Source organism: Eleginops maclovinus, chromosome 21, assembly GCF_036324505.1.
Source record: "Eleginops maclovinus isolate JMC-PN-2008 ecotype Puerto Natales chromosome 21, JC_Emac_rtc_rv5, whole genome shotgun sequence".
NCBI lineage: Eukaryota > Metazoa > Chordata > Actinopteri > Perciformes > Eleginopidae > Eleginops > Eleginops maclovinus.
This window is the reverse complement of record NC_086369.1, coordinates 1746535-1771043: the sequence shown is the minus strand read 5'-3', so window position 1 is coordinate 1771043 and position 24509 is coordinate 1746535. Positions and strand designations below refer to the sequence as shown.

The 24509-nt window shown below is 45.5% G+C and overlaps 1 protein-coding gene across 1 annotated transcript; it reads left to right on the top strand.

Annotated features, from left to right (window-relative positions):
• nck1b (NCK adaptor protein 1b) lies at positions 1 to 24198 on the top strand. The gene is given in 7 exon segments (XM_063873879.1): positions 1 to 293; positions 10477 to 10529; positions 10902 to 11142; positions 19297 to 19760; positions 19762 to 19860; positions 19862 to 20044; positions 20592 to 24198. Coding segments are annotated over 5 exon segments (1173 nt in total). The 5' UTR covers positions 1 to 293; positions 10477 to 10529; positions 10902 to 10916; the 3' UTR covers positions 20793 to 24198.
• The last annotated feature ends 311 nt before the right edge of the window (positions 24199 to 24509 follow it).

The following is a 24509-nucleotide window of genomic DNA, read 5'->3' as shown; positions in this document are numbered from 1 at the left end:
ACTGACAGCGCCGCGGTCCAATCAGCGCAGAGCCGATTCCCCTGCAGCCAGTCAGATGCGGTGGGCGGGACCCATGAAATCTGAACAGCTTGTGAGGAGGCTGCCGCTGCTAAGCTAGCCTAGCTGTGCTTCAGAGCAGTGACATGCTTTGATATAGAAATGCTATTCCAACGGGGCACAGCGTCTCATCTGCTAGGCTAGCCTGTTGGAGTGGAAACTGCCAGTAACGAGGATTCTGGAGACCATTTCCAGACATTGAAGATTCCCTCTAAAGGAGATAAAGAAGAATTCAGGTAAGACTCGGTGTGAATATCAGCCTGAAGCTATCTTTTCTCATTAGCTAAATGCTAGCTCCTGCTATCCTTGAATTCACGTTATAAGTCACGTAGGCTAACAGCTATGTGCTAACCCAGACAAAACCAGTCTGTCGCCCTGCCAACATGGCCAACATACTGCTAACCAGCTGGCTATAGCGGTCAGTTTGTCTGTAACCGAGATTTCTGGTGCATTTTGAGGGCTTTTGGTGAATTGTCTTAAGCCATTTTAACAATTGCCAAGTTAGAAAGCGTTAAGAGATGATACTGCTGCAAAACCTCTGATTTTGGCCACACAGTGCTCCACGTAAAGGCTTTTATTGCTGAGATTGGAAATGGAGAGGACGCTTAAACGGTAGCCACAGTGCAAATAGCATCTTCTCATTTACTGCATTGTCTCCCCCTGTATGTGTAATGGCATGTTGCCTAGTTAAATTGTGCAGGGATTGGACACAGCTAGTCATGATCACGATAAAGGCATTCCCTAACATTAACAGACAGTTAGCTGTGACTCCATTCACAGACATGGCTGTTGTGTGTCAGCTTTTGCTTGCTTAGTCATTTTTTGCTTTTCCTTTATGCGTTTGGGTTGTATACCAGAGGTGGAAGAAGTACTCAGATCTTTAAGTACAAGTAGAAATACTACAGTCAATGTCTAGGAATACAAGTAAGTAAACGTCCTGCATTGTAAATGTTACTCAGGAAAAAGTATTGGCATCAAAATATACTGACAGTACCAAAAGTAAAAGTACTCATTATGCAGATTGGTCCATTTCAGAATAATATATATGAAATGTTTTGATTTGCTTATCCCACTGCTTTCATTGTCCATTTCCCTACTTAATAGTCCAATATATCGTGTAATCATTTAGACTGTACCGGTAAAAACATCCATTACAGAATCAACAAGGTGTTGGCCTGTTTTTGGTGGATAAACTCACCCAAATCCAAATATAATCTACTCAAAATGTGAGATAAAACACAGATTATTATGGATTTATTTGACCATATATACAGTCTATAGTTTTTAGTACATAAATGACTGATTTTCGAGGGCCAAACGGTCGAGATACAGTAGTTTTTAGGGAGTTTTTACTACTTTTCCAGAGTCAGAAATGATTAAATGCTTTTGGTCGGACGTTTTATTTGTTTCGTTTGGACTAAGTTATGCTAAACATCAATATCAGGCTACTTTGGTTTACATCTGAGTGTCACGATCCTTTAGTCTTCCAGGAAGAGAGTGACACTAAACAAGTAAACGAAATGTGCCACGGTTTGAAAATCACTTCACGAGGTTAACAATTTCAGCTCCTATTTAGAGTCAGAAACTAACAACTGCGTAGGAAGATGTCTTATGACTTTCCTGTACCGAGGAAGACCGTTAATAGGTAGGCAAATGCTCTGTGTAAGTGAAACCATTTCTGTTTAGAGGCAGCATGTGAGATAATTCCTCCCTCTCCTTACATTGTGTCTGCCTTACCCTACCAAAGCCAGGCTAAATGTCATGCATCACCGGCACAATGGGCGATTAGACTGTATAATTGTTGGCTCGCGCTCATGGTTTTTGTTTTGTGGGTCTCAATCCAACTCTCCTGCAACACGGCGCTGTGGAATAATCAGCCGGCTGATATTGCCTGGGTGTTTTTACCTCACGGATGATCGTTTGGAGATGTGTGGTTGGTTAGATGTTTATGATTCAAGGAGCAAGCATGTGCGCCGTAGGGTTTTTTTTTTGCAGCTGCTGATAGTACAGTTTCTGTAATTATTGTCACACTGACAGACCTCTTCACAGCCTCTCATTAAGGTTTCAGGGAGGTGAGAGGGGGAGAGAGACATTTGGTCTGCTCTGTTCTCAGTGGGAGTCAGAGGGGCCAAAAGATGGTGGAGACCTGCCTCTCAGCATGACTCGCCCGAAGGCTGATATTATATTCTCTCAAGGCCAATTTGCAAGACAGGCTATTAGGAGACCTATGGAGAAGTCATGAGCTCACTTTCTAGATCATAGCCTTAACTATTCATGTTGATATTGCAGTCATGTCACCCAATTTACTTCCTCTGCGTTCTATATATAGCACCTGTTAGCTCAGATACCCTCTAACAACGTCCTTGTATGAATGTAATGACAGTTTAATCTCGTGGATATGAACTGAGGAGCTCTTTTGCCTCTTTTCTACGAGCTACCAGTGGCCTCAAGCAACGAAATCTGTCCTCACAGCCGAGGGGAAAATGCCAACTGTGCATTTTCGGTGATAGCCAAAAATCTAATGTGGTTGAAAATTTCCCTCGTCTCTGGAATCTGATGTAGTAAGGTGCTTTCTATTGAAGTTGGGTAACACTGGGGTTTTTTTGTCCCCTAATTTGCGTTGTTTTCTACCTAATTTCACTCATTGCACATACTCTTTATTTCACTTCCTCTTTTTCTTTCATGAATTCATCTTTCTTCGGTCTTGTATGTTTCCTCTGCAGTCGATACGATACGATACTTCCTATCCAGTGTCACCTGCTGCAAAAGAAACGTAGCCTTTTGTCTGGGAATAAAAGGTGAAGAAGGACAAGTGCACACTTCTTTATCGGGCGTATCTGAGATCAAGCATAAGTGGAAGCAAAAGTCCCGAATCAGTGTTAAGGTGGTAGCGTTGGTTACCACTTCTGTAAATCTAGTCTGTTTGTGGTTGTAATCTTTTCTATCCTTTCTCATATGGAGTAAGTGATTTGACTTCCTCAGTGTGCAGTTTCAGTGGTGATATTCTCCCATTAGTTCACTATCGTTCGGGGTTTTCTATCGGTGGGTTTTGTAGTGTTCAAATGAGGATGTGTGTACTCTGAATTTATTGTGTTGGAAAGCAATGATGTCGAAGAAGAGTGAATTTCTCCATGATGAAAGCTTATTAAGAAGCACATCCGCTTTATTGTAATGAGGCAATGAAGCTCTTAACACCCTTTTTTTTTACGTGAATCTGTCCAACCACCAATAGCTGTAGCCTACTGGTTTACTTTACCTACCAAAATGTCTTCTGATGGCTCCATGGACCCATCAGTGACATCTGTGGTCCCATTTTAGGATCTATTTAAACCTTTAATTGTCATTCAGCTCGATTATAAGATGCTGTTATAATTAAATCATCTTAATAGCAATGATTTGGGGACTTCATTGGTCTGCATATTATAATCATTATACCCTTTTCTTCGTGAGATTGCTAGACTCGCCCTGTTCAGCAGAAGCATTTTGAAGCTGTGATTATCCTAATTGGATTTTAAATGCATTAATATTATACTCCCACTCTTAACATTTTGTCCAGTGACTGTTCCGATAAAGTTTATTCAAACGAGACAGAGAAACACATCCTCCAGCAATGCTAGATGTGGTATTCTACAGTTTAGCCAAGTATTTCTCCACTAATTAGGTTGCTTTCTAACACCTTCACTGCATTTTCCAGAGGATATTTTAAGTGGAACTGTGCAAACTGCAGGACAGCTGATGCCTACCAATAAATCAGGCATTGTGACCCCCCTTTAAAACTGACAACGAACCAATGTTGCAGAAATGAGTCCTGGGCAATGAATTCAATTGGGCAAAATTGGGCTTAATCCCTACACTGCATGCCTGGTAAAAATTGGGTTTGTCATCGTGTAGCATCCAATGAAATCGTCATTTTCTGACCGTAGTTATGTTGTCTTTAAGTCAAATGCTTTCTCTAAAAGATACCGCAGTTTTATCAAGCAAAGTCTATTCAAATGTGTATGCTGTCAGTGCAAGACGTGTGTCTCTCCTATCAAACATCTTGATTTGTGCAGACTCCAGTTGTTGTGTTTTTGAGTGGCATCACCATGCAATCTGGAATGCCTCCTGCTCTCAGGATGCTCACACACAAGTTCCAACACGTGGCCCTCCCAGACTTGTGTCCCAAGTGGCTTGTTTAAGTCCTATTGTGACAGCGCCCTGGGGCTCATATTTGCCAGGATGTACGAAGAGGAAGCTGGTGTATCCATTTCATCCCTCTGACACGGGCTGCCTGGGATTATTATCTTGCGGTTTACAAATGATCTGCTATTTTGACTGCAACAAAATCCCCTTTCCAGTTTGTGCATTTGCAACAAGGTGTACAGCGAACGCGCTGACTCCCAAGTCGCCCGAAACCAAACAAAACCCAGCTTTAATGTACTGTAGCGCTCCATGGTAGGGATCCTCCTGCTTGGTGAACTTGGATTAGTCATTGGGAAATCCCCCGGAGCTCTCCATAGTTAGTGAGGTAATCTAAAGGTTGATTCTGCTGTTGAACCCAGATTGCTTGCATGTGGCCTTCGTTGGACCTGGTAGCTATATGCAAACTGGCCAACCAGAACAGCAACCAGCAACTCCAGCTGGGTGTGAACGGATGTGTATGATGTAGGTGGGGTCTCAGGAAACAGACCCTTTCTTGCATTATGTTCTGCAGTGTATTAGCCAACAGAGCAATGTTTCCTTGCTGATTGCATTTATTCAGAGGAAATGCTGCAAGATTATAATGAGATAACGTGTGAGTCTGGCCACTAATCTGTTTGTATCTGCAAATACTAATGCAGGGGTCTTTTCTTTCTAAATGTAGCCGCTTCTACCGCATATTTACTTCAAGCCCTTTGGTTGCGTAATGTGCTGTGGTGTATGATGGGGGCCTTTGATCAGGGCTGATGTAGACCAGTGATTCACTTTCTTGTGAAGATCATGGGGTTTTTTCCTTTCTTTTTTTAGCCACAATCACAAGAGCCGTCGCTTTTATCTGATGTTTGTGTCGTCCTTTTCTTACACCGATAAGCTGGTGGTGGTGTTCTAAAATAAAAGGACATTTCTCCAGTTTTTTCAGTCTTTTTTCCCCCACCAAAACTGCAACCAAGTTAACCAATGCCAACTCTGTGTGGCCTCACATGAAGTGAGGAATATGCAATCGTGATGAAAAGGGAAGTGAGAATGGGGAAGTGGAACGCGTATAGCTGCTTGTTTATTTGCCCTATTTTTATTGTAATCAATTGTATGATTAGCAGAGCATGTCACGAATCAGCGCCCAATCCAGCACAAGTGTATTGTAGTGTTGCACGGTATACCGGTACTAATGAAGTATCGCGGTACTGAGGCATTTAAAACGGTACGGTACGGGATTTGGAAAGTACCGGTACATGGCGGGAAACTCATCAGTAACGTTGCGTGGTAACTAGGATACAACTGAGAGGAGCAGGAGAGAAGAATGGCTGCTGCACCACCTGTCACTCCCCGAAGTGCAATCTGGAAGTATTTTGGCTTGAAGTCAGATGAGGAAGGCAAACCAACAAATGTAGATGCACCGGTTTGCAAAAGGTGTTTGAAAACATGCAAGCGAAGGGCGGCAACACGTCCAACCTAACGAAACACTTACAGGACAAGCACCCAGACCTGTATACAGAGCTCAGGGACTCTCTCTCTCTCTCTCTCTCTCTCTCTCTCTCTATCGGTATCGGTACCAAAATATTGGTATCGTGACAACACTAGTGTATTGGATGTTGGCTGTCTCAAAGCTTTTGCACAAGACTTCTCACTCTGGGGCTCAATTGCTTGACAACATGTGTCAAACCGTTGCATCGGGTTACGCTTCTCACAGTTTCTTTGGTGCATTATCGAGAATTTTGATGTGTAGTTAGCGTAAAAAAAAGCTGGTGTTTGTTGTTGCTATGAGAGTAAATCTCTGACCATTCTCAAAGGACATGAGCTCCGGTCTATTTTAGGCCATTCCCAACTGCTGAGGGTGATCCCGAGGGGTGAATAACCAACTGCTTTCACACAGTCATGAGCCTATACGCTTATCCCGGGACACTAGAGATGCCTCTGTCCTTAATGGACTTTTAATATGATAGTGGAACAATGCAGCTTCATGTTTTCTCCCATTGTTCAAATTGGTCTCCTAATTGAGATGTATTACATGCATCAAGGCAGAGCTGAGATAAGTTATCTGGACTCATCTACACTCAGAGGTCAAGCCTCATATTGCATCACTTTCCCATCATCCGGTCACCCTTGTGTCCACACTTCCTGTCTCACAGCTGGGCTGCCAAGCCTCCCATGACCCTTTGCTGCTGTGCTCCCGTTTGTTATGAGAGAATGTAGGACAGCTGGGATGAGAGGCCATCTCATGGGGGTTCTTAGTTTGATGTGAAAAAGAAGCACTAGCGAGAATTCACTGCACGTCCAGCACCGTCCGATCGGAAAAGCCAGTCCTGCCCCGTGGCCAAAATGTGAAGTTTGGTGTAAGTTGGAGGAAGTGCCGAGTGCCAGAGGGGCTGAGTGAGCAGTGAGCACACAGAGAACATTCCAGAAGGCAGCAGAGGCTGTGATTTTAGCAGGCTGTCACAGGGATTAGGTTACTCTGTCTGCCTCTGTGAGCTCATGCTGTTGCTGTCTCAGTGCCTCAGCAGTCCTGTCCAGTAGTGGTACTGTTAGCGAAGAGACACACGGGTCCATAGCTGCTCTCTTAGATCATGGGTGTCCCTCATGAGGTCTTTGCAAAGTGTAAAAAGACCATTTTCACAACTTGCATGTAGTTAGTATGTATATATTTCCAGGGCAGGTGGCTAACTTAACCTTCTACCCTTCTAATTCCCATTTTACGGGTGCTGGTGTGTCAGGATTACCACACTGATGTGAAATGTAATATAATTGCTAGATCTAGACAAGTTTGTGTTCAGTACCAGTTACCGGTGACTGATTGTGGTTTTGGTTGTAATGCACGTGTGTGAAAGATAAACTGAGGCGTAATATTGGGGAAATTTGACCTCTTTTTCTTAAGAAATGTCATCATATGGACTTTATATAGCAATCTGGTGTCAGCGTGCAATATCAACTCAACACCCTCCACTAGAAACCATTAATACTTCTCCTTTTCCTTTCTTCTCGTTCTTATCTCCAGTATTGTTTCCTCGTATCATGCAAGTGCCACTGGGTGCACTCTTCGACAAGATCTCCCGTTTGTTTCACACACACACACACACACACACACACACACACACACACACACACACACTCACACTCAGGGGTTGTGGCGGTAGCTGTAGACTGCAGGATGCGGTCGTCTCATGTCACTGTTGTTTCATAGTAACATCGCACAAGCTGCACTCTGCATCTCTACTCCACCACTGATGTGCAGATTGTGGTGTATGGTTACCGGTGTTTCCTACCCTACCTGTATGCTTTGTTTAAAACAGAAACCGATCAGGATAAGAGCTGATGGGACACAGTGTGGACCAGTGTTGGTGCTCTTGAGAACACGAGTGGTTGGCTGATAGTGGTTGTCCTGCCAGTGACCCACAGCTGCTGCTATGGTAGGAGATAAGATTGGTCGCCTCTATCAGCGTTAGTTGTTCCCCGTACTGTATTTGCATGCCATAAGTCGACCCGCCTCTAAGTCTACGTCTGTCATTTAGTGTTGTCATTACTGCACATAGAGCTCATCCGGTATTGAAGCCACTTCACATGCAAAACATCCAATTATGATTAATCAATTAGGCAGAAAACCAACTATGATTATCAATTGATTTTAAAGCAAATAAAACAAACTGTTTAGGCTCCAAATGTGATGGATTTCTTCTCTGCTTTTACATAATTGTGAAATCAAATCTTGCTGTGGCGTCTTGATCGGTCAGAACGGTCACTTTAAATACTAAGCACTCGATTTATCAGACGTTTCATCCAGACTTTCCTCATTAGTGGAAGTGCTAATTAGTAATAAGTGGTTGTGGTAATAATTTGATGATTTATGGGAGCTGTATTAGAGTGGGATGCTGATGTAATGCCTTCTGCGTCTGCTGCTGAACCACTGGAAGCTCGTATTGTGAAGGAGCAACAGGAAGTGAGATCTTGCTTTTTTTGTGTCAGCATTTCAGTCTTGCATGTTGTGACAGAGAAATAGGAGAAGTAGACTCGGCTAGCTGGGAAAAGTGACCACTGGCCACCAAATCTGACCACCTGTACCAGTCCATTGATGCGCCCGCCCTATTGACAACCACAATTGCGCATACAGATTCTGCTTTTGCTTTACGTCTGGAGCCTTTTTAAATCCTGGATGACTATTCTTCTCTGGCTTTACCTTCTAATTGATCACCTAGCAAGCTATTAAGACTTTTACCAGAGCAACACACATCCAAATGTTAAGGTTAAGACAACATTTTAAAGCTATTGGCTCAAAAATAGCTTCAAATGCAGCAATTTGGATATTGCACTCGTCCCGATTGAGATTTTGGTCCAATTTAGACTAATTCTGCAGTCCTAATCTTACAACACACCCCCCCCCCCTTTTTTTTCCTTTTAAGAGAATGATTTGTTATTTAAGAAATGAAATGGAAACATGCTTAGCCAGTCTTACTTAATGTGCCCTGCGGGGTTGGTGATGGATTGGCCCGTCTTAATTGTGCCAGGCAGCGTTGTGTAAACGGAGATCCACTGTGGATACGACACCGTTTGAGCAGTTTGACCCGCCTGACCCCCCGGGGTTTAGTGCTTTAGGAGTGGCGAGCGGCCTCTGCCCGGTCTGCAGCTGCACGGCGAGCTTAGAGCATCTGTCGCCCAACTTTTTGATCCTCCCTCACATCTGCACCATCGTAAGTCACTGCGGTGTAAATGTGCACTTAGTGCGCCGCCAGCCCTAAACGTGGGGGGTGATGGCAGTAAAAAAAAAGAAGGAAAAGGGAGTGCAGTGAGCTTTCTGAAAACGGGAGATAGCTGGGAAAGTGCTCGGAGAAAGTAGGGATGGTGTAAAAGGATACGGTGCACATACACACACTCGTCGGCCTCTCTGGCAGACAGTTATCCAGCCCAGCCCAGGGAGTGGAGGGCTTGTTGCCTTTGTCTCGGGGAGAGAGGCAGCACTCGACGAGAGTAAATCAGCTGTTTGTTTATGAGTGCCGCTCCCCAACATGTCTCCCAGTCTTCATTAATTTAATTAGGCATGGAAAAGGGGGGCAGGCAATAACATGCCATGAGATAAAACCACAGCATACACCCTCATGTGTTGGTAAACTAAGACAGTAACACCCTACATGTGGGGGGAAATAGTTCAGACCACAGGTGTCCCCCCCCCCCTCCCCCCTGGAACTAATTATATTTAATGTACAGACAGTTTGGGGTTATCGCCCCCTCTTTTGTTTTCTGCAATGATGAATGATCCAATCAACATCTAGACTTCTTCTCCAGTGTTCCTCCCCATGCCTAATCATGCTGAAGGCTAGCTTGGCTCCTTCTGTTTGCCTAATATCACTTTCTGGATCTCAAGGCCAGCTGCAGCTGAAGCCGAGCCATTACGGCTACACATTTTTTTAAAAACTCCCGATCAACGAGGTCAGTGTCTGGTCCCTGAAATCAGTCGGGGAGGGGAGGGGGGGGGGGGGGGGGGGAAGGTGAAACTCCATCCACTCCCATGACATCAGAGCAGCTAGGCAGCCGCCCTCCTCCAGCAGAATTAACCCACGGCGCTGATGTGCTGCACGGGTCATAAGACCAGTTGTTGTGAATGTCCTCGTTGTTGAATACTAAACAAGTTTTGATTGTGCGTGCCCCCCCCCCCCGAATCATACTTTTAAAACGCCCCGGGGGATCTTTTAAAGTCCTTGTGATAAGCAGCGCTGTGAAACAATGGAGCCTCACTTGTGAAGCGGTTCACAGAATCACAGCATTTGCATAGTGCACGTAGGAATATATTTCAGGCCTATGCTAAATTTAAAGCAATATCCGACATCATAAGTGCTCGGTGAAAGCCTTCAGCTGACGTACACCTCCTCTGTACTCCTCTATGCCAGTAATCTGTACATCTTCCTGGCTCACAGCATCTGACACACTCATCCCCTCTGTAAATGTGGATACTGAGAGATCGGCTCTTTGCTTTCTGGCAGCTGTGAGTGTTGAGCACTGAGAAGAATAGCCAGTAATATCTGTTATTTAAAGAGTACAATTGAGCTGGGAAATAGTGTCCGCAGAGACTAAACTGTGAAGCTGGTAGCTGGCATTTCTTCAGGAGTGTGACCTACTTATTGTGTTTGGATGACTACTAAACCCAACACTACAATGCTCCATGAACAATGGCGTTCAAGTCAAATAGAGATACACGTTTTTGACATATTTGAGAGTACATTTTCTTATTTCTCTCGCCTGTCTGTGTTCTTCTCCTAGGTCGACCGAGAAGTACCTGAGCCCTTGAAGTTCTCAGCTTTGATGCAGTACAGGTACAGCTCTCTATATTCAATCACACAGTTTCTAAATTTACTTTTGGTGTGTCTCTTTGCAAATCTGGAGAAATGGCACAGTTTGAGAGTAAATGAAGGCTGCGTAAATGGAGAGGAAACCAGTCAGTTCTGTATTGGTATTTCATATCATGTCATGTTAAATACATGGTGACTTAAAAAGATATCGACTTTTCTCACCTCTGTATTTCATTTCCTGGGGAAATCCTGAGTACTTTTACTCTAAGCGAAACTGTGCCAACATCTCTTCTGGGTGTAGAAATGAAGTTGACTTCACTACGACTGCTCGGGACGCAGATGCCATTGTATAACAAAGATACTAATTGCTTGCACACGCATATCTATCTCCTCCAGTGTACCGGGTGCAAGATGACGGAAGAGGTGATTGTCATCGCCAAGTTCGACTACATGGCCCAGCAGGACCAGGAGCTGGACATCAAGAAGAACGAGCGCCTGTGGCTCCTGGACGACTCCAAGTCCTGGTGGAGGGTCCGGAACGCCACCAACAAAACGGGCTTCGTGCCGTCCAACTATGTGGAGAGGAAAAACAGCGCCAGGAAGGCTTCCATCGTCAAGAACCTCAAGGACACACTCGGTAAAGTTAGACTTGTTTTTATTTGTATTCATCTTTTTTTGTACGGCTTCTTGAATTGGTTCCATCTTTGGTTTTTATTGAGACCAAGCTGTTAACCTACATGGTGTGGCCTCCCTGTATGTAAACCATCACTACCTCAGTTTAGTTGTTGACCTCATTGTGGTGTGTAATGTACAGCCTCCACAGGAAGAGGGTCGCAGGCTGATTGGTTGAGAGCTACCTTTATCACACAGCTCATTCAGACCGAAGCGTTAGTACCGGCTTGAAGTGTCTGTAGTATCTGAAGCATTGGAGCAGGTAAGACGGTTCTTCTATGCATCTATATTTCTGCAAACAGTTCATCATGACCTGGACTGTCACGGCACAGGTGTTTTCTGCTCTGTCAACATGCCGGTAATATTTCTGGCCTCTACTATTTGCTAAGGGCCTTGTACCGCCAGGAGTGAATGTGTGTGTGTGTGTGTGTGTATGCCAAGGTTACCATTAGTCTTAGCCTAATTCTGCTCAATGACAGGCATGCACGATAATTCGGGATACACACTCTGTCTTCTGCCGTCCGGTCTCAGCCTTGGATTTGATGTGTTTCTGATGCTTTACACGCTCTGAACATGCATTGTCTCAGAGCATGATGGATAACCGTGTGTGTTGGGGCGAGATGCATCCTTCAGGCACACTTACATGTTGATTTGTGATATTAACACACAACTGATCCTCGGTGTATCGTGGCTACTTCAAACCAGAAGAGAGTCATCGTTTTATGACTGTAACACACACTGCAGTGTTTGCAAAACACTTATCTGTAGGACATGTCAACTGTGTCTTCCTGTTAGTGTTGTGGTGACAGCAGACGCTTGCTGACGGGCAGCGCTGTGTGCAGAAATACCCCGATGAAGCGTATTGTTAGAACAGGAAGACATCGCTTCAGGGTTGTTAAAAATATGTGTAGTTCCTTAGTCTAGTTTTTTGTGCTTGAATCTATGTGTAATGTATGCATGAGTGTGTATTGTGTGTGAACCACAGCCATGAAGTCCCATTGACCAGATAACCTCAGGTGAAAAGCTGCGTTGACACACACACACACACACACACACACTCAGACTCACTCAATAAAAATGTGAGCGAGGCCTCGTTAAACACTAATACAATCATAGAAAGCTTGTAAATACTTCACCTCCATTAGTCCTGTTTTATGATCATAAGTTTGAGGACAATAAGAGAAGCAGCTCCTGACTTTCGTGAGTTCAGTGGGAGGAAAAATGAATATCTTTTTTCTAAAAAAAACAAGCCTGTTGCTGGGTGTGGAGCGGCGGTGTCATCGTTTGAAAGAATGTGTCGGGGTTTGATCCGTCTGCTGCGAGGACTTCCTGGGTTTGTTGTAAAGTTAGGAGTGTGTCTCTGCAAACAACTGCAGTCATGTGACACGGAGCACTCACTGACTCACTGAACACTTTCCTTATTGATTTAGATCACAACTCTTTAAAAATACAGCTTCTTAACGTGGATGAAACAGCTCCTTCCCTTTCCCTGTATCCCCTTTGTTTTATCTCTTTTTCTTTCTGAATCTGAGCTCCAACCCCCCTCCCTTCCCACGTCTTCCCCTTTCCATGAGGCCTCTGTACTCTGCCTTCCAGAGCTAAACCGGAGGCCTCTCTGTCCCGCCCTGTGATTGGCTCAGCCTGCATCACATGGTCACAGAGTGGGCCGCCCTGCTCTGCTATCCGCCCAGCTTTCTGGGTGTTCACATGGAATAACTCTACAGCTGCAGTGGGACGAGAGCAGGGGCCGGGAAAAAGACAGGGAGAGACGGCGAGCCCAAAATGGACATGGCTAACCTTTTCAAACATTTCTTTCGTGAGTTTTTAACTTCCAGCTGCTTCTTTGTTGATGTTACGTGAAGTTTGAGAGCTTCTTTCTACCCTGTCTTGCTGTGCAGGAACGGTCTCTGTCCTTTCATCTTCCCCTTCTGCTTTTTCACTTTGATTTTGAGTCACTTTCAGCGGCAGGTCAGCGAGGGAATTTTGTCGTAATTAGAGCAGGATGAAAGATCTGTGTGCTAACATGTTGTGCTGGCAGAGAAAAGGTTGTCTGAGCAGCGTTTCGAGGCCGTGTCTGTGTGAGCGTCTGGGTGGATATGCTTTCTGAAAAGGCTTCTGCTGAACCCAAGCCTGTAATTGCCTCAGCAATCCTTCTCTGTCTCTTTCTTTTAAACACACACACAGTAATCCTACTCCCTTTTCCCAAGCAATTGGCCTAGTGAGTGGGCTGCAACTCGCTGGATTACATTATCATGCTTGAAGACCCCCCTATCCACCCTGTTTAGTGGAATATCTCAAGACATGGCCGAAGTCTGTTTTCTTTTATGCTACCCTGAGGGCGAGCTCGCTCTTTCTGGGAGGGTCGCTCCACTCCTCCACCAGACTTCTAGTCCTGAGCTACAGTGACGGGGTGCTAACACTGTAGGCATTGTGCTGCCAGGGAGCCGGGGGTCTCTGCTGATTGATGGGAAACTGGGCTCCCATCTCCCGCACCTCGCTCGGTTATCAGAGGAATGTCACTGCCCCGGCACGGATACTTTACAACCTACGCTGACACGCTTTTTCAAAAGGCCCCGGCGCACACCCAGCTGTAATCTCACCGTGTCACTGTTGAGTGGTGTCTCCTGCCTCTCTATCTGTCCTACTTGTGTGTGTGTGTGCTGCTTGTAAAGAATCCAGAGGGTGTAAGGGGACATAGAGATGAGCTAACAAACCTTGTGCTTGTGTAAACTGAGATCTGCTCTGTTTCCCCTCCCTTTCGTTTTCCTGTTTCTCAGCCTCCCCAGCGAGCGGAAACTCTAATTTGAGCCACATTTCTCCCCGAGCATTGGAGCAGCGCAGGCCAGAGAGGAAGTGATAAGTCAGAAAGGAAGTTGAATCATTGAGCGGTGGACTGTCCGTTTGACTTTCTGGCACTCGCTGTCCCTCGTTGCTTCGTTCCCAAATTCTTTTCTCCTAACCGCCCGCCCAGAGCAGAAAAGCAAAAGACAGAATCATAATTAAGAGATTGGCGGGAGAGTCCTCGACGTCACTCCGGCCTTAAGATGTTTTCCTGTTGTTAAGCCGTCCACTCATCTTTGTTTTCCCGTGACTTAAGAGTTGCTTAACAGGAAGTGAGCAGTAGTTTAGACATGTTGAAGAAGAGCGAGTGTTGTAAAGTAATTGTCAGGGATCTGTGAAAACTCCCGTCCTCTTTTGTTGTGAATTTTATGAGAAAAATGGCAAATATTTGATAGTTTTAAGGTCAAAATGTGATGCTTTTCTTCGCTTATGTACCAGTAAACTGATTTAAGAACATTTGAAGAAGTGTCAGCCATTGTTTTGGGACATTTTATTGACAAAACAATCAAGGAAATGATTTATACATAATTCAAAAAGACAATTTCAGCAAAAAAACAAGTTAGTTTCTGATTTTATATCAAAGTTGTGGCATCTTTAAGATATAATGTACTTTATTTATGGGTCAACAGTGTCGAGGTGAAGATAAATAGTAAGAAAAAGTTAGAAAAAGGCAGTTTTTAAAAGACATTTTTACAGATAGAAGGCAACCACGTTGTATTCTAATCAGGGGAGGGTTCTGATTGGCCCCTGACAGTAAACGCTGCATCAGGGGAGGGTTCTGGTTGGCCCCTGACAGTAAACGCTGCACCGTCCAGAGCTGTAAAAACCAAATGGAGCTCCATCCCTCCCTCCCTTCCTCCTGCTCCATCACAGAGGCTGTGTTTGAAGTCTCTCAGCTGAAGTTCAAAGCGCTCTGTGTGTTTCCTGTGTCAGCCACTCTGATTGAAGCTGTCGTCTTTTAAAAGGTGTCCAAAAAACTCTGTCCCCAGTGAAGTAAGAAACGCAGACTCGCTCTCGTTCCCTTTAGTTAGTTTGACTCACTGTTTCTGCACACGCTGTCATTACATTTAATGTGCGAGTCTCATACTAAACCATATGGCTGAGGGCTGCTGGGTTGCGTCACACGTCTGCTGAATGCCAGTGACACATTGTTGTCAGAGTTTAAACTGCTGTACACACATTAGGCTTTGATAGGGAGGGGTGTCCAGTGTTTTCATCCTAATACCTGCACATTTATAGCATCATATTGGCTTCAAGGGTTCATTTTAGCAGCCTTTTCCCTGCGATCGTGTTATGTTCAAGTGCAGGGATGTTCAGGCGCTGTCAGACAGCCTGACGCGGGGTGTTGTCGTCCACAGAGGAAGAGCCCTGTAAAGGAGGGAAGCCGAGAGGTCGAAAGGGCCCCTGCAGACAATGGACAGCCAGCCAGCATAGGGAGGCCAGAGTTAAAAAACAAAACTACTTCCTGTCCGTCGTTGGTAGCCAACAAAACTCCCCGGCACTTTCTTCTCCTCCAGCTGAGGCACCTCATCTGTAAACAAAAAGTGAAGTTTTCAGAGGGGTTTAACTTGAACGCTGTCATTGTTTGCTGTGATTCAGTGCCATCTCACGCAACATGACTTCCTTCCTCTGCATCTTCTTCTCAAGAAGAGCACAGGAAATACATCTGACGTGCACACGGAGGAGTTTCCAGTGAAGAGAGCTGGAAATTACTTAGCTGTGATGGAGACATTTCCCAGGTTAGCAGCAGACAAAGAAGCAAGATGGCGCCGAGGATGGCTGCCGTGTCTCGAGCTCCTCAACAACTTTGCACCATGTATGTTGAGTTGTTGGAGGAGCATGGGACATAAGATTTTCATTGCCAACATATAGGTTGTATATATGCTGTACATATGACCAATAAAACCTTGAAACCTTGATAAGACGCACAGTTGTGGGTTTCAGGGAAGCTGCAACATGTGTGTTAAGACATGTAGTTCATGCAGTGTGAGGAAATTTGAAGACTCAAATAGACGGCAAACATCTCTGTAACATTTGTTTCATTTAAAATAGAAATCCAGATGTTCTTCACGCTCAAACATGAACTATTTAACATCATTTTCCTGCAAAACAGCACCAAGCTACAGGACCTTCTTATGGTCAACATAAGACACACATCATGTGAGTGGCTTTGTCTGTGGTCGCTGGTGTCCAATCGATTGTTCCATCTCTACTGTGCACGCCTCTTAACATGATTCAGTTTTTGGGCTCAAAATTGGCACGTTCTTTTCCTAATTGACTGCTACTTTCTACTTTAAATCAACCATACTGTGTTTTGGTAAAGGTGGCAGGTATGTGGCCTGCTGTCCCATAATTAAAGATGTCCCGTGTCCTGATAACAAACAGTCCGTCACAGCAGCCATGAGTCCCGTCTGAAGAGGTTGACCTCAAATTGCCCAGTCATTGAGTGACTTGTATACTGTTTGCAGGCGCTTGGATAAATTCTGGAGCCCATGCATGGATAAGGCAGAAGGAAACTCTGTAAATGCACTAAATTCTGCTTCTTGTTGTGCAGATGTAAAGGTTATTGGAAAGAAAAGGCTTGGTGCTCAGTGGTCTTTGCATTGATGCACCAGATGTTTTGACGAGGCGAACCTATTTAAAGGTCTTAATATTGTCCCCTAGTTTCAGCTCCATTTAATCTGGCAGAAAAACATGGCAGAAGATCAAGTAGGTGCCCGCCAAAATCAGTTATTGCCAGCTGATCAGAAGGCAGCTGTGTCCACCGTTGAAGCCTTGCTCCACCCTCGGCTAAATTGTAAAATGAAGCACAGACTCACAGTGGTTCTTCGCTGCATTGCCAGTCAATTCTCAGCAAGTAACCCACAGCAGCAGGACAGTAACCCCTTATCTCCTCTCTGATCGCTACCAATGGATGTACAGGCAAATCCTAACTTCCCTTTATGGCCTCGGCTTGCATGGAGCATATAGTCAAATGCAGTGGGCCTGGCCTCTGTGCTTCTCTAATGCAAAGTGCTCGTTTAGCAGGAAGCAGCAAATCAGATCACTGACACAGGCGCTGATAAGAGCTGTTACCTGGCCGGAGAGATAAAGAAATATAAGCGGTTGGGTTGTCTCCACTCTCTGCTGGAGCTGAGTTATTATGTATTTATGCAGGATTGACCTTTAACCTTTTGTTTCCAGCTAACTAGGTCACTTCCAACTGTGCACCAAACGTCCCGGGGCTTTGCACCTGCTCGGACATGTTCTTCTTCCTCAAGTCCGGACTTTGTAGCTTCAGTAGGGCTGTGACTTTGGTCCCTTTCAGTTCATCTGTCCATTATTTACATGATTAGATGTTTAGTCTGAGAGAAGAGGTAGATAAGTATTTCCGAAAAGACGTCTTTTTTTATGTTCAGAAAGCTCTTTACTTTTCTCATACTGCCTGTGCTGCAGCCCCTCTGTCTGAAACCAGAGCCCGCTCTGTTGTGATTGGACAAGCCACTAAGGGATGTCCCGCCCCTTAACCTATCGCGAGTGTACATAGGGATGTCACTATGGTCCTGGAAGTGAACAAGGGAGTCAAATGGAGGCGATTCAGGCAGGTGTGGTAGAGGCTTTCAGACCATTTGCATGTACAGAAACCTATAAGAGGACAGGAATAATTGGGCCTCATTAAGGAGGAATGAATGTGTCATCTTGGTTTGGTGGCTTCCTCCAGTTCACCTGTTTTCTTTATGCAAAATATAAACGTATACTTTAATTTCTGACTTTTCCAGTTCTGAGTGTTTGAGATTGCATGAAGGCATGGAGAGTAGACTGCTCCTCCACAGACGTCTCTTAACACCCCGTCTGCAGGCGGTAGTTATCTGCAGTGGTGTGACTAATGACAGGGTCTACCTGGAAGCAATTTGACGTCGGACTCTCAGCACTACCATGAAATTTGTGTTTTCAGCACCGGCAGTGCAGCAGATACACTGTGGCGTCGTAACAAATTAGTCATGTCCCTCACTCAGACACACACACACACACACACACACACACACACACACACACACACACACACACACACACACACACACACACACACACTCCTGGTGACACCGCCCTGCTTTCCTATATAATTGTACACCTTTGACTTTTGATTATGCAAGCAATGGCTGTCAAACGTCACAGAGTCTGGTATCAATGTCTGCCTGCTTCAGCTGGGCGTGTGATAATAACAGTATCTTTGTGAGCTCTGCACGGACGAGCAACACGGCGGATGGTTGTTTACACAAGTCGTGCAGATCGAGCCGTAAAGGTGTGACGTCTCCTCTGATGTGTTTCAGACAACATGCTGCCAAGTGGAAATTCTTGACCACAGGCCTGCCAAAGCCTCCAGCACCAGGCTAAAGGGCTTGGTAATCCCCCTCCTTCAGTTAGCCTCTGAGCTGCCAATGACTTGACCGCATGTTTGATAAAGCCGGTCCCTGCCTGACATTTACCCGGCAGACCCAAAAAGGAGAAAGCTCGTTTTCCACTCGGCCTCGGTTGATAAAGTGTTAATAAATGTACCCTTTGGATCGTGGTCAGCTCAGCGGGGGGGTGGGGGGGAGCGTTAGGAGGCATTGGATTTGTTTTGGAAAGCGAGGAGGAAGGAGAGCGTTGTGTCCAGCTGCTGTGAGAGCATGGCCGCAGGTGTACGGGTGATCAGCAGCGATGAGATTAGTCCATTTAAATGTCAGGAAGCAGAGCTTTGACAAACTTCCTTTTTTCCTTTTCCACAGAATTTATTGCCCCACTCTTTTTTTTGTTTTGTTACCTCTGCATCTCGGAATAATCCCCAAGAATGTTTCTGGGTCTGGAGTGGGGGGGTTTAGGCCACTGTAGATGTGGAAAGGGAATGATTGCCTCCCTGTATTTCAGCACAGCCCTTAATGCTTATTATCGCCGCATGGTTTTTGTCTGGGTTTGCTTTTTTATTCCTCCCTTCAATTTTCAGACGTTTCTTTATTTATACCGTGTGTGTGCGGCTCTTGTTTTTCTGCAGAGACAGGGCCCACATCAGTGGAGGAGCATTACAGGGATGCTTTCTAGGAAAATGATTTTTTCAGAGCATCGAAGTGTTTCTGTTTATTTCATTGAAGTCCTGCACAACACTCTGAATGTTTTGCACATTTTCGGTTGTTTTTCTTACAATTTATCTTCAATAAATCCGTTTCTGATTATAACCTCTATGTTTGGCAATTTAGTTTCTGCTCTTATTTGAAGATGTATGATTTCCTAAACTCTTACACCTCGATTTATTTTCCTTCAGGGATTGGGAAGGTGAAGAGCAGGAAGGGGGGGATGAGAGACACGGCGTCCAACGCAGACACAGACATGTACGATAACGGCGAGCGTCTGTACGACCTCAACCTGCCGGCGCTGGTGAAGTTCAGCTACACGGCGGAGCGCGAGGACGAGCTGTCTCTGGTGAAAGGCACGCGGGTGGTGGTGATGGAGAAGTGCAGCGACGGCTGGTGGCGCGGCAGCTACAACGGACGCTCCGGCTGGTTCCCCTCCAACTATGTAACGGAGGACATGGATGGGACGGCGGGGGGAGGGGGCGGGCTCGGAGACCCGGCCGGATCGCTGACGGAGAAGCTGGCGGCCGTGGTGAACAGCACCGCCAACGGGAACCGGGTGCTACACACGGTCCAGGCACTCTACCCCTTCGGCTCCGGCAACGACGAGGAGCTGAACTTTGAGAAGGGCGAGGTGATGGAGGTGGTGGAGAAGCCCTGAGAACGACCCCGAGTGGTGGAAGTGTCGCAAAGCGGACGGACAGCTGGGATTGGTGCCTAAAAACTACGTCACTGTGCTGGACTCCACCTCGTATAAACCCGGAGCAGGGGCCCGCCGGGCCGCCCACGCCCGACTGTGACTACATCACGCCCTCCACTGTCGGGCGCTTCGCTGGGAAGGAGTGGTACTACGGGAAGGTGACGCGCCACCAGGCGGAGGTGGCCCTCAACCAGAGGGGCGTCGAGGGGGACTTCCTCATCCGGGACAGCGAGTCATCGGTCAGTAGCTACACCTGAACACCATCATTCATCTCATGCACACGCTTACAGAAAGTAGGGCCCTTTAAGCTATGATTGAAACGGTTTGATGTCAATCCAACAGTGATCCTACAATGCAAGTGTTGGGCGATATTTAAGCACTTACAGCCGGCCAGCGGATATATCTGCACTGCTTTTACTATCCTTTAAGTGTTCATAAACAGATAACGGGGGTAATGTTCTGATACTTACAGGGAACACATTGCAGCCTTAAATGCTATTTTTGGTTGTTCTGTTTGCGGTCTATCTGCGTACTAAGCAGCAGCTCTCACTCAAATCAAATGACAAAAGACACTCCAGAAAATGCCGATGGACTGAGGACAGTAGAGCCAATATATTCCTGATACAAATCAGATAATACCGTAGTAGTTTGGGCAACAGTTTCTGAAATTCAGGTCCAGATTCTTGCAATGCTACTGCAGCTCTAAATGCTACCGGCGAAGATGTCTCACGGTCCTCCGGAGGTCAACATCTGTCTGTAACGTCGCATTTCCCTTTCTCTCCACAGCCAAACGACTTCTCCATCTCCCTGAAGGCGCAGAGCAAGAACAAGCATTTCAAGGTGCAGCTGAAGGAGAGCCTTTACTGCATTGGACAGCGCAAGTTCAACTCCATGGAGGAGCTTGTGGAACACTACAAAAAGGCCCCCATCTTCACCAGCGAGCAGGGAGACAAACTGTACCTGGTCAAGGCCCTGGCCGCCTCCTGATCCCGCCCTGCTGCACACTTCCACACCGGAACACACACATATACATTAACTGCATCCATATATACACAGATAACCTACGGCAGAACACACACTAACACGTAAACTCCAAGCCCGGGGACTCGACGCGTCGCCAGGACTTTAATGCCCGATTTGTGAGCATTCCAAGAGGAGGTATGGGGAAAAGCATGGGAGAAACACGGAGGAAGGAAAAAGGGGGAGACAAAGAGACGATATGGACTCCTGAGAGTTGACTACAGACCTCTTGGTCGCCTATTTTAAATTATCCAGATGTGTTAGGTCATAGGCGATGCCATGTATTTCCACCTTGATACCTATTAGAGTTGCATTTAGTTCCTTCCTTTGTGTTTGTTGATAATATATAATCTTTTAACTGTTTGTTTTTAACTGTCTCCAAACACACACAACCCCCCCGACCCGTATTCTTTAGCAAACCATCCTGCAGAACTCATCTTTTTTGTGTTGTCTGTCTTAATCCGTTCTCTTATGATTGTGGACGCACTAATCCACGACTTCTGCTAATCACGAATAAAAAAAATGAAGTGACCAAAATATATTTATTGATAACGATTCTGTTAGGCGGCGATCGGAGTGTCACAGATCTGCGGATTCCTCTTCTCGTGCAAACTAGTTGTCTTTGCGTGTGTCACATATTGCTGTATCCATATCATGTGAATGTTACAAAGCCGAGGCATCAGTGTGCAGTGTGGGGGGGGGCGACTTTGCATGTGTGCATGCAGAAAAGTGTCTGTCATCTCCAGAAACAGTGTGTCCGCAGAGGTCATGTGCAGTGCTTTCCCTCAGAGTCACAAGGCTGAACATGCAGAGTGATTGACAGCTGATGCATCCTCCCTGATGTTGCCAAAGGGGACGCTTCTCTGCACATGTCGAGGGCGGAGAGGGGTGGGTGTGCGCTGACTAACAGTCCTGTGGAGCAGGGAGTGGGGAAATAGCAAAAGCATGATGTCACCGCTCCTGAATTAGTGATCACTGGAGGAGTTACGGGGTCGTCCAGGGGTCGCGTTAGTGCGGTCGCATTGAATATACATCAAGCTAGGAGAGGAGACTTCCTCACAAGGTTTTCAAGAGGTGGAAGAAAGGCTTGATGTTTATCCGGGCATTTAATCCCAAAATGTCTTAAGAAGTCTCCTAGCTTATGGTCTGTCTGTCAGCTCAGAGTCCTGTTGTGAGCGTGGAAATATTGAGGACTCCAAAGTTTTAGGATGTAAAGTACGGGTCCCCAGCACATAGAAACTGCCAGGGTGCTCGCGTGCACATGTTGGGCAATTAGCACAATTAGCATATGCAGACAATAGCTAACACATTTCTTGGCTGATTTGGACTATTTTGCAGTGGTTTCTGACATTTTCAGGATAGAATGTGACACTTTTAACCATATTTGTACTCCTAATGGGTTATCATTTTAATTTTGGGTCGGTTTTAATGTTTTAGGGGACTCAAGACTGCCAGTTGTGATCTGAAACATGTCTAATAAAACCACTCCAGAATTGTCCACTATTGTCTGAATGTGCTAATTAATGCAACTTCTGCTAATTGTGCACATTTCCCCCAACTGCAAGTTAGCATCCAGATGTTTCTATGTGCTGGGGACCCGTACTATTACATAAAGCTTTGGGGTCTCAATATTCCTGGGTTCACGGTGCTGGCAGGGAGACTATTGGGGGGAATTTAGCTTGTTTGTCAAACCCAGCAGAGCCGCTGGTTTGTATTTACAGTGATGGGTTAGTCGTCGAGTGAAAATGGACCAAGTAGTAGTTTGAATGTCGTGGGGCAGCGAGCAGTAGGAGCTGCGTTGGCAGGGGGCTCAGGGGAGATGATGGTGATGAGCTCTCCAGCTGTTGGACCCGAGCTCGGAGAAAATAGAGAGAGATTGGGGGAGGAGGAGGGAGGGATTTCATAGAGGAGCAATGGAAAAATGGACCCTGAAAAACAAAAGCAGTGATCTGGGGAGGAGACTGGGGGTAATGTGTTTCCACTGAGTGTCTGGATTAGTGATTTCCAGGCACTAACAGGCGGGGAAGGGAACCGAGGCCAAAGCTGATGTATCATAGTTTGAGGATGAAACATGTTGGATGGCTTTTTAAAGTTCTGATTAATCCAAGCATGAGAAAGTCAGTCGTGCCACAAAGAACACAAACATGGGTGTTAACCTCTCTCTCTCTCCGTCCCCCCGCTGATGGATATTGCTATTCATACAAGAGCTGGAGCCGTGCAGGATGGATTATGAACAGGGCAAACAATTACCTTTCACTTTGATTCATGGCAACTTCTAATTATGCACTTGCAGCGACTTTAAGTTTGCATTAAACGGGACAAAAACATTCCAGGAGTAAGAAAAGGCTCCTGTTTGGACTCGGAAAAGCTCTTGTTGGATGTGGTGGAAAATGTCCGTCAGAATCGTTTATTTTGGGTGAAAAAAACATGATGTGAATCCAGTTTGTTGTCATTTCTCACAATTAATTTCTGGCTTTTCTTCCTCTGATATGAGAGATAGTAATAACCTGTGAACTCCCCTCCCTCCAGATTTGAAGCATCTGCAATATAACGCAGCATGAGTGACACACGATGACCGTGCCCCAGTTTGAAGGATGAGGAGATTTTAATGTGCCTTCACAGCTTTCTGTCAACCAAAGGTTAAACGTCCTATTTTTTTTATCGTGTCCTCCCACTTCTGTTGTCACCTCTTTGGTTAAAGCTTTGCATGTGCGTCAGTCTGCGATGTGTGGGGGTGTCATCCTTTATCGAGAAGGGGGTGTTTCCTCGTTTAGCTGAAAAACGTTTGTTTGTCACGCATTAAATGCCCATTGGTGATATTGTGTGTAGTTCAAGTGACCTTACCTTTGCAGATCTCATCAAGTATGACTTCTTAAACGCCTACCTGTACATATACTGATGTTCATTCAGAGCCCCGCAGGTGTGATGTAATCATGACCTGAATCTCATGTAACGGCATCCCATATCCCCCCCATGTTTCCAAGGAAATAGTCTGTATGCGTTTCATATGAGACCAGTGTAAGACATTCACTTTTAGCCACTTAAATATGTACAAAAAAATACTTACATGTGTTACTTGATATTGGATTACAGAACCGCAGCATCTCCTCGCATAGGTATCGTTATTAACTGGGAGTTCTCTTTTCACTTTACACCAACGGAGGCCGCATGAGCAGAGCCTTGTAGCTGTACAGAAATGGGTTTGCTTATGAAGACACGGGGGTCAGTGGTGACGGATATTATCGAGAGGTCGTTTGTCAAATCAAGAAACTACAGAGCAGCTGGGAACCACTTTTCTAGTCCACTAACCAATCCTGAGATGATCTTGACTCTGATGTCTCGATGATATCCCGAATAAACGACCGTGCTTTTACACTTTTGGTGCTTTTTTGTGCTGCTTTTCTTGGTGTTCTTTGTCCCACGGAGCTTTTTTCTGTATGATAGAGTGAAGAGAAACAGATCCATGCTGTGGAATGATAAAGGCAGTGCTGTGAAATTTAATGTCATGCTCTTAATACTGTTTTTATGGCGGGGGGCGGGCAAGGGGGGGAGGGAGATCGTCTTCAGGTGTAATAATTTAGAAGAGTTTATTAGAGTGTTCGAAAGACGTAATAAACGGCATAAAAAAAGAAGTATTGTTGTGATCTGTTTCAATTGTTGGTCCTTTCTCCTTAAAGAGCCCTA